At 49.2% G+C, this 10013-nt stretch overlaps 2 protein-coding genes across 2 annotated transcripts in view; one reads left to right on the forward strand and one right to left on the reverse strand.

Annotated features, from left to right (window-relative positions):
- Positions 1 to 1469: 1469 nt before the first annotated feature.
- On the forward strand, positions 1470 to 4603 carry LOC142900144 (arg8-vasotocin receptor-like). The gene is made up of 2 exons (XM_076044258.1): positions 1470 to 2499; positions 3173 to 4603. The coding sequence occupies exons 1-2, from the start codon at positions 1578 to 1580 to the stop codon at positions 3463 to 3465; spliced, it is 1215 nt and encodes a 404-aa protein (XP_075900373.1). The 5' UTR covers positions 1470 to 1577; the 3' UTR covers positions 3466 to 4603.
- Positions 4604 to 6675: 2072 nt separating this feature from the next.
- The window catches only part of cwf19l1 (CWF19 like cell cycle control factor 1), a 7353-nt gene continuing 4015 nt past the window's right edge, over positions 6676 to 10013 (reverse strand). The window contains exons 9-14 of the mRNA XM_076044238.1: positions 9808 to 9976; positions 9003 to 9082; positions 8702 to 8911; positions 8491 to 8610; positions 8234 to 8331; positions 6676 to 7591 (exon numbers count right to left, since the gene is read on the reverse strand). Of these exons, the coding sequence (XP_075900353.1) occupies positions 7447 to 7591; positions 8234 to 8331; positions 8491 to 8610; positions 8702 to 8911; positions 9003 to 9082; positions 9808 to 9976 (822 nt within the window). The 3' untranslated portion in view covers positions 6676 to 7446. The remainder of the gene's footprint in view (positions 7592 to 8233; positions 8332 to 8490; positions 8611 to 8701; positions 8912 to 9002; positions 9083 to 9807; positions 9977 to 10013) is intronic.

Below are 10013 nucleotides of genomic sequence, written 5' to 3' on the forward strand. Positions count from 1 at the left end.
TCCGCCACATTTAGCCGACAGCGAGGAGTCGACGCCCTCAGGTGGCACTAATGCTTCCATCCATTAAAATCCGATTAAGCGATGACGGAGACGCAGGAACCGGAGGGCTGAGCACTGAAATACACAGCCGGCATCGCCGACACCGATACTTTTCACTTGAAACTTGACGATAATTGAATAACTTGGTGATTTTTTTTTCTCCCTTTGGTTACTTCATTATGATCATTGTTAAAGCACAGTGTGAAGTTTTTAAGGAAGTTCTCGTTAATGAACTCATTAACTACAACACCAAACTATTTTAAAGTATGCTGCTGCTGCTGCTGCGTCCAAGGGACACTTAAAGTTTTTTAGTGTCCACCTGTGTGTGTGTGTGTGTGTGTGTGTGTGTGTGGCAGCTTTCTCCCTTTACGAGCTCCTCGTCATGAAGCTCCAGGGGCGGCTGTTGACTCAGTGTCGGGTTCCTGCGGAGCCCAAACTGTCCAAACAGCAGCCGAGGAGACGGCCGAGGAGCAGGAAGGAGTCCCCTCGGAGGAGGAGGAGAAGCATTACTGAATAGAAATGAGAGAAATGATTGACAGAGACACTGCGGAGGGAACACTACGACCGTCGCACAACGCGAGCGGCGGCGATCACGGCAGCGGCGAGCAGACTCTGAGGGAAGAACCTCAGTGTGAAGATCGAGTTTGGAAAAGAAGAAGAAGAAGGAGGAGAAGAAAATGACCTGAAATGTGAAAGAATCTGGCAAAGTAATGAAGTAAAATTGGACTGGGAACTGTGTCTCAGTCTGAGAGAGGAGGAGGAAGAGGAGGAGGAGTGTGAGGAAGAGCAGGATGACGAGGAGGAAGAAGAGGAAGAGAAGGACGAAGAGGAGGTAAAGGATGAGAAGGAAAGGAGTAGGTGGAAGAGGAGCACGAGGAAGAGAGACGGATGGGGAGGAGAAGGAAGAGGACGACAGGAACTCCACTGCTTCCAACTCTGCTTCCTCCAGATGTTCTGTGAAGCCTGAGATGTTCTGCTTCATCTGCTGGGTGCAGAAGCAGCCACCGGGAGATGAAGGAGGACGCACGGCTGATGGAGTCCGGTGGAGTCTGAAGATTAAAACCTCAAATATTCACCAGGGCGGGGGGGGGGGGGGGGGGGGGGAGTTTGAGGAAAAGTTTTTTCTCTCAGGGGGCCGACTGAGAAAACGAGCTACACACACACACACACACACAGACTCCTCCTCCCACCACAGGAAGCCCCCTCAGTGTCGTTCGTAATAAAAAATACAACAACGGCGATAATTAAACTCCTCTAATGTCTCTGCAGCGTTTTCTGAACTCCTCCTGACAGAGCAAAACACACCCCACTGCCTGCCTCTGTGTGTGTGTGTGTGTGTGTGTGTGGTGGGTTGGTCTCCAGCTCCGGGAGCCTTTATAAGAGTGCGCAGCTCAACTGGAGTGAGACAGAGCTGCACTTCCCTTCTCAGCTGCGTCCTGCCGGTGGGTGAGGAGGTGAAGTGTGTGTGTGACTGTGGTGTGGGGAGGTGATGTACCCGCACTGACACCCCCCACACCCCCCACCCCCACCCCCAGGCCATGCCCCTCCTGGTGGACGGCGCCCTGAACGGCTCGGACTCTGGACTTCATGCGGGCAACGACAGCAGCGACCCGCTGGGCCGGGACGAGGCGGTGGCCCGGCTGGAGATCTCCGTGCTGGCCTTCGCCTTCACGGCGGCGCTGCTGGGGAACGCCGCCGTGCTGCTGGCCCTGCACCGCCACCGGCGCCGCCGGCCCCGCAACAAGCCCTCGCGCATGCACCTGTTCATGACGCACCTGAGCCTGGCCGACCTGGTGGTGGCGCTCTTCCAGGTGCTGCCGCAGCTCTGCTGGGAGGTCACCTTCCGCTTCTGGGGCCCCGACTTCCTGTGCCGCCTGGTCAAGCACTTGCAGGTCCTGGGCATGTTCGCCTCCACCTACGTCACCCTGATGATGGCGCTAGACCGCTACCTGGCCGTCTGCCACCCGCTGCGCTCGCTGCAGCGGCCGGCGCGGCGGGCACACGCCATGCTGGTGGCGGCCTGGCTGCTGAGCCTGGCGCTGAGCAGCCCGCAGTACCTCATCTTCTCGCTGAGCGAAGTGCGGCCCGGCTCGGCCGTCTACGACTGCTGGGGCCACTTCGCCCAACCCTGGGGGCTGAGGGCTTACGTCACCTGGATCACCACCACCATCTTCATCCTGCCCCTGGTCCTGCTGGCGCTCTGCTACGGACTCATCTGCAGAGCCATCTGGACCAACCTCAGGAGCAAGACCCAGACACAGGGGCAGACCCAGGGCCAGGCCCAGACCCAGAACCCGGTCCTGGGTTGCAGCTCGGTCAGCAGCGTGGGCAGCCTCTCTCGTGCCAAGCTGCGCACCGTCAAGATGACGCTGGTCATCGTGCTGGCCTACGTGCTGTGCTGGGCGCCCTTCTTCACCGTGCAGATGTGGTCGGTGTGGGACGACACCTTCTCCTGGGACGGTGAGTGTATGTGTGTGTGTGTGTGTGGGCCCGGTTTCTGCCTGGTGGTGGCGCTGTGGAGTATGTTTCTCACCTTCATGTTTTGGGGGTCATCCAGGTGTTTCTTCAGGCCTTGTCAACATAAACTTTATGGGAGAATTCTGATTGGTTGTTGACTTTTGAGAGCTGCTTCCTTCTGACATGAGTTTAAGGTCCAGTGTGTAATATTTGGCAAAATTGATGATTTTTATTAAAAAAAAACTTAATATACTGCCAATAATGATAATAATAATAATATATAATTGCAGTACAATAAATGTATATATATATATATATATATATATATATATACATATATATATATATAGTATATATATACTGTATATATGTCCATATATGTGAAAGACACTGCAATCTCGTTGTTATTCAAAATCTCCAAATATTACACACTGGACCTTTCAAGTGTTTATTTTTAATTAAACATCTTGAAGTCCTGGTGGTGGGAAGTGAAGGAAGGGGTGGTGAACACACAAACATCTTCAGCCACTGGGATTCCATCTTAAAATCTCCCAGATGGAGTGTTTTCAGACCGGACCAGTAGGTTTGCAGGAGGCGGGGCTTACGGCGACAAGTCCTTTTCCTTGCTCACCCAACGATCTCTCTCTGTTTTTGCTCTCTCCCCCCCCCCCTCCAGACTCGGAAAGCGCTGCAGTCTCTCTCTCCGCCCTGCTGGCCAGCCTCAACAGCTGCTGCAACCCCTGGATCTACCTGGTCTTCAGCGGTCACCTGTTCTCCGACTGCCGCTGCCGCAAACACGGGCAGCAACACGGCCACCGCCAACATGGCCGCCGCCGCTCCTCCGTGGCGGCCAAGTCTGAGTCGGAGAGCAGCGTCCGCCACACCACGCTGCTGTCCCGCCTCCAGGGGCCACGCCCCTCCCTGGTCCCAGCCTCCATGGCCCGATCCCGCTCCTCCTCGGCTTCCTGACCACCGGGGGGCGCTGCTGCATGGAAGTAACAGGAGGAACATGGTCGGGGATCAGGAAGCTCATTGGAGGACAGCGAGAAGCCACGCCTCCAAGCTGTGGTTACATTGGATGAGCAGCAGCAACCACTTGTAGTTGTTTTTTATTTTTGGAAGGACTGACTGACAGATTTTAACATCGCTAACTGTTAGCATGAAGCCTTCGCTGTAATTGGAGCATCACTTCACGTCTGAGACCAACAACATGAGAATCTTTGGAGTTCTGTTTTTAATTGACTGACGACTCTTGGTGCTTTTAACGTGTCACTGATTCAATATTAGATTCCAGTCAAAGTTCTCAGAGTCTCGGCAGCAGTTCACAACAGCCTCAGTTCACAACAGTCTCCGTTTACAACATTACTGGACCAGTGTTTACGCTCAGCGAAGCTAACTTAGCAGCTCATTGCTAGCCCGTGACTCAACACTGATGCTGAAAGAAAATATATGACAAATGTACCTCAAATAATCCTGCTGGAATATCCATATTATAAACTGTAAAAAAAATAGTCAGAGTTTCAGTTTGAATGTTTTTCCCGCCTAAATTGAGAGACAGCTCTTGGTCCTAAAGAGCACAGCAAAATTGGGAATAAAAAAAAGGGAAAAAAGAGATTTAAATCTTATTTTTGGTGTCTGATTTTGAACGAGTTTCACGATAGCTCAGGTACGACTCATTTAACAACACAACAACAACAAGTGGCTGGTAAACCGTGTAGCATGACTAAAGCCTCAAATAAAAGGACAAACTAGGACTATTCTTCTCCTGTTTGCTCTGTGTTTTCAAAGTTAGCACAGTTGGCACACGCAAAGTCACATCTCTCCTGAGAAAAATTCTCTTCATTTCCCTGGTGGCTTCAGATTTAAACAGAGGGCGTCTGCGTTTATCTGTAGTTCCTGGGATTGAAATGGGACGACGTGTTTGTCCCGCGAGGGCCCCAAGCTGTGCCAGAGGAAGGCAGCCGCTTCCTCAATGTAGCTAACATGTAGCACGTCAACGCAAAACACCTTCCTACAGTCAGTGTGTCTCCCAACCACAAACACCAGCGACTGAAAGTCCTGTAGGAGGAGGAACCGAAGCTCCTGCTGGAGTCGGGACCAGGAGGAGTCCTGGTCCCACCTGCTGGAGTCAGGACCAGTACTCCTCCTGGTCCCACCTGCTGGAGTCAGGACCAGTACTCCTCCTGGTCCAGATTCCAGCAGGCCGGATGTAAAAGTAGTAGACAGACGTGACGAGACGACGGTGGCGGCGGCATCAAGTGGAGGAGAAAGATCGAGCAGTGATACGGAGGAAGCACTTTAGGCCCCCAGCGGGATGGGACTCCGCCCCCGTGATGAAAGCATCTTAAGCCACATACATCCACACTTCCTGTTGTTAACAATGTACTTCCTCTGCCTACATTTCCTGCAGTTACTTTGTTGTTAGAAAAACCAACAACATTGTGCTAACTTTGTCCCTGTGGACAAGGTGATTGATTCTCTATTGAAACCCCTCCAAAGCCGACAGGACATGGGCCATTTCCTGAGGTCTGCCACCAACTGCAGTGCACATTTAAAAAAAAAAAAAAAAAAAAACATTTCTGATTCAACAGTGTACGTTTATCTGTTACATTCTTCAGCCGATTGCAGGAGAAGGTCATTTAAACTGCAGGGGAAGCCGGCCATTCTGAAATGGGACTATAAATAATTCTAGTTTCTGTGAGAAGTGAATACGGAACAGCAAAGACCTCAAAACAGTCCCACTGGCCGTCTACTGCTGAGAAGATTGACACCTCACATCTGGTAGTCTGTAGAATGAATTTTGTAGCTTAGCATAGCTTAGCATTAGCACCGATTGCTCCTCTGCCGTGGCCCTCAGTGTCTTTGCCTTCCACGTCCTTACCTATTTACACCACATGGGGTGTTCCAAAAGGTTGGCTGTTGTAAGGGAGGAGGGGCCTGGCAATGATGTCACTTCCTGTTTTGTTTCCACAACATCTGGCACACTGCCGAACCAGTTTCTGCCAGATGGCAAAACACATACACATAAAATCAGTTTTATACAGAGCAATTCCAGCTACTTTACAGTACATAAACTCATCAGATTACATAAAGAGATTACATCATAAGAGTCGTAGCGCTCGAAGATCACAAGATTATTTTACTGCTGGAAACTCCACACTGGGCTGTATTTAACACTGGCAGGTTTAAAGATGATGAAATATCAGCTGAGGGGTAAAGTGGCTCATTTGTTTTTTATTTTTATGAGGTTTCCATAAAACCTGAGCGACAGCAGGATAATCCAAAGCAGACGACTTGAGGGCGCAAGAGGAATTCTTAAAGGTTTGCTTCAATAATAAGCAACAAAAAGCAAGATACAAAAAATGTAAAGTGCAGAAGCTGAAGACTCTGGATGAAGGTCTTCCACTTGAACAGCTTCAGCCATCTGGACTAGACTCTGTGTGTGTGTGTGTGTGTGTATGTATGTGATTTTGTGTATGTTTACATTCGACTAATTTTAGGCAAAATCAAATAAACCTGGCGTTGGTATTTGCCCAACAAATATTGATTCCTGGCAGTGAGGAAGACCGTGAGTTGATAGTCTTTGATGGCAGGAAGTGAGTGAAGCAACAACACACGGCATCATATCACACTTCACGCTAACTAGCTTGCTAGCCAGTATAAAATAAGGGGGTAAAACGATTAGCATGCTTGGTGTGCTGAATCTGAAACTCTTACTGCGTTACAATACAAAGTGAAGCAGCTGTTGGAAATAAGAAGATGAGCCAAGAAAATAATGCACGGGCAAGTGATGGTCCAATGATGTCGCGGGTGCAGCACCGCCCTCTAGTGGCAGGCGTCGTGGTGCAGAACAGTCACTCAATAATCAGTCAGAATTATACATTTAACTAAGAATAGCAAAGTGAAACTGACTTTGGACCTTCAAAATAAATGAATGAATAAAGTGAATAAATAATAAATACACAAACCTGAAGATTTGAAGAAAATTTGTTCCTTCCAAATTTCCCCTTTTTCTTTCCACAGCGACGTCAAACATCCCATTCAACGTTGCTTTACATAAAAACAACACGTGCATGAATATCTGCAGCAGATCAAAGCAACATTCACACAGAAAACTAATGGCAATAATCGTAATGACACCGACAGCGCGGCTGCTAATAATGACCAACGTGACATCAGTGACCAAAAATGAGAATTTAATTCATGAAGTTGTTTACAAAATACAAGAAAACATTTCAAACGATGTTTCCCTGTTAAAAAACAAACATGTTGCAGAAAAATGTTGCACTGCTGCTGGTTTTTTGCCCTGTACTGTGCTTTGCCCTGTTTTTTTTTTTTGCCCTGGTCCAATCAGTTTGGGACCTTATGAAAAGAAAAGAAAACAATCTGCACGTTTGAGGGCAAGAAATTATGTTTATGTTTCTTTTCTGACTAATGGGCAACAAGTAAAAACATTTATGAGCACCGAAATCAAATCCAGAAAACTCCCGACGGGAAGGAGGGAAGATTTTCCATCTTCCTGTCTGGCTAGGCTAACCTGCTAACACTAGCCTTGCTGATCTGTTACCCCCCCCCCGATTCAGCTCTCCATAAAAAAAACAAAGAAAAAAAAAGCAAGTTAGAATATAGAGAGAGAGAGAGAGAGAGCGAGAGGGAGAGAGAGAGAGAGGGAGAGAGAGAGAGAGGGAGAGAGAGGGAGACTCAACAGTGCCAGTTTGGTTGTGCTGGATCTGGACTTGGCCACAGGGGGCAGAGTTACAATCTCCCCTATATTCACATAAGAGAACCTGGACGTACTCCCATATTAAATAAAAAAAAAGAAGTCATTTTCACAAATAATCTGCAGGTCTCTTTTGCACCGGAGGTGAAAACACAATCAACAAGTTTTGTCCTGGAGGCAGTTTTTTTTTGCAGAACCTTAGAAAAGACCAGGTGTGGCACGAGGGGGCGCTAGTCCTCCCAGGCGAAGTCGAAGGGCTGGAAGAGTTCCCTCAGCTGCCTGCAGGTGTCCTCCTCCTCCTCACGGCTCTGCTTGCACTCCTTCCAGTCGGCTCGAGTCGGCATGTTGAGGACGGCCTCGCTGGCCAGCACCTCGCTGACACACACACACACACACACACACACACACACACACACACACACACACACACACACACACACACACCTGAATAAGCATAAAAATCGGAGGGTTTCCAGAGAACTTCTAGATCGGGGGTGACCAACACGGCCACCAGGTGGCGCCCCACCAGAACCACATGAGTTGCTCTATGCAGGCCTGCGCTAAAAATAACACAACTCACTGGGCTGTGTCTGAAACGTCATTTTCTTCTGTTGCTATTCTTCTGTCATCACACGTGCATTTACATGGATTTGAAAATGACCTCAAACATAATAAATATGTATATAAATATCAATACTTCATGATACACAAAGTCCTGAGAGGTTCAGGTGAACTCTGATAAATGAAAATAGCGTTGAATATTGATGTTATCTGTATTGAACCTCATTGCTGATTATTATTGAGAGAAATCCATGTGATCAGTGTGGTCACACTGATGAGCATCATTGATAATAATTATTTCAGAAGCGTGCACCAAACCGGCTGCCCCTGGCCTGACTGTGACTCAGTAGCCATGAAGCAGCTCAGCTCTCAGCTTCTGAAACAGAGCGGCCTTTTTCAAAAGCAAAACCCTCTGCTGCCCCCGTGTGGCCGTCGACAGTCAGTCCTGTATCTCACCGTCCAAACTGCAGGGGGAAGTGTTTCTGCACCCGGTGGTAGAGCTTCTCTCCAGAGTCCAGCTCCACGTAGAAGTAGGGTGTCCCCGGGGGCGCGATCTGCACACGCACGCACACACGCACACACGCACACACATTAACATTAAAACGCACAACAAAAATGAGTGGTGATTTCATGCCTCTGTACCTGCTGGAGATCTAAGGATGGATGGTTTCAGGGTGTGTGTGTGTGTGTGTGTGTGTGTGTGTGTGTCCTACCTGCTTGAGGTCTGTGTGTTCAGGGATCTCCATCAGCTCCATCTGCTGCTCCTGAGCCTGGACCATGAAGGCCTCCTTGATGTCATCAGTGGCGCAGCGGTCCAGAGGAACTGGAACCACCTGACACAAGACAGCCAAGCAGCAGCGAGCTGATTGGTTGCAGCCATGGCTGTGTGGGTGTGTGTGTGTGTGTGTGGGGGTGTGGTCTGACCTGGAGCTGCAGGTGCTGGCTGCGGTAGTTCCTCTCGAAGAGCACACAGCGCTCCCCGCGGCTCTTGTAGAAGCTGCGCAGCGCCGCCTTGTACCGGTCCATCTCCTGCAGAACCTCGCCGCTCAGCTCCACCACCGACTGGTAGTGGCCGATGGGCAGGATGAGCACGTGGCGGGGGGTCAGGGCGCCCTTAGCCAGCGCCACGTAGCACTGAGGGGGAGCACAAACACAAACACACACGACTCAGTGGCAGTACACCCGCAGTACCAGCTGGAGGCGCTGAAGCTCTCCTTCTACTCACGTGAGACCCGATGCTGATGACCAGGTGTTTCTCCACCTCGGGGCTGGCCAGGCAGAACCAGCAGGGACCCGTTGGCTGAGCTGAGCACAAAAAGATCATCACCACACAACACTATATGTATGTATATGTGTGTGTGTGTGTATATATATATATATGCATGTATGTATATATGTGTATATTTATACACACATATATATATATATATATATATATATATATATATATATATATATATATATATATATATATATATATATACATATTAAATTAAAAATTTCTCAACCAGAGTGGTAGGATGTGGACGGGGAGTCCACGGACCCCTAGTGGTGCGTGGTGTAACTGCAAGGGGTTGGCCAAACTAAAATAAAACATCCATCTGACATTTAAAGAACTAGAATTATTTCATCTTATTAACTGTCTAAAAACCCGGAGGTCACATGACTTATTGAATTAAATCAATATTTCATGGTTTAACTATGAACCTCACGGCCGTTTGCGTTGTTAGTTACTGCATGATGCCGTCAACACACAACCTCAACACCACCTGCATCCTCTTCAAAATGTTGAGCGCCCCCCCCAGTGTTTCAAAGCGAATATGCAAATCCATTCTCAACAATTATTCCATTGTGAAATTTTGGCAGGAAGGTGAAAAAACTTTGAAGGTAGTGGAAGTTACTGCGCTTCCTATCAGACTTCCTATCAGTTCCATCAAGGTTGAGAAGCACTGCTTCAAAGGAGCCTCGCTGGCTGCCTGCTAGCGCAGCCTGCTAGTGCTACGCTACATGTAGCGTGCAGAACTCCTTACGGGGTCTGCGAGGCTGTTTGGGCCCCTGCTGATGGTGACCGTCGCCGTCTCGTCCTCGTCCTCGTCCTCCTCCTCCGTCCCAGTGCCTCTTGCCGCCGCCGCGGCCCCGATGGCCTCCGGCGCTGCCCTGCTTCCTGCCCAGGTCGAAGAAGAACTGTTGGGCTGGCTCCTGGAAGACAGGAAGGAGGAGGTCAGTGTCCCAGCAG

This window comes from Nelusetta ayraudi, unplaced genomic scaffold (assembly GCF_046127955.1).
Source record: "Nelusetta ayraudi isolate G7.1 ecotype Tasmania unplaced genomic scaffold, CSIRO-AGI_Nayr_v1 ptg000079l, whole genome shotgun sequence".
NCBI classification, from domain to species: Eukaryota; Metazoa; Chordata; class Actinopteri; order Tetraodontiformes; family Monacanthidae; genus Nelusetta; species Nelusetta ayraudi.

What these genes read in the sequence shown, in the direction of transcription:
- LOC142900144 (XM_076044258.1), top strand. Translation starts at nt 1,578, where the DNA reads ATGCCCCTCCTGGTGGACGGCGCCCTGAACGGCTCGGACTCTGGACTT. An exon ending in CGACACCTTCTCCTGGGACG is followed by an intron (nt 2,500 to 3,172) that starts GTGAGTGTATGT and finishes CCCCCCCTCCAG; the next exon opens with ACTCGGAAAGCGCTGCAGTC.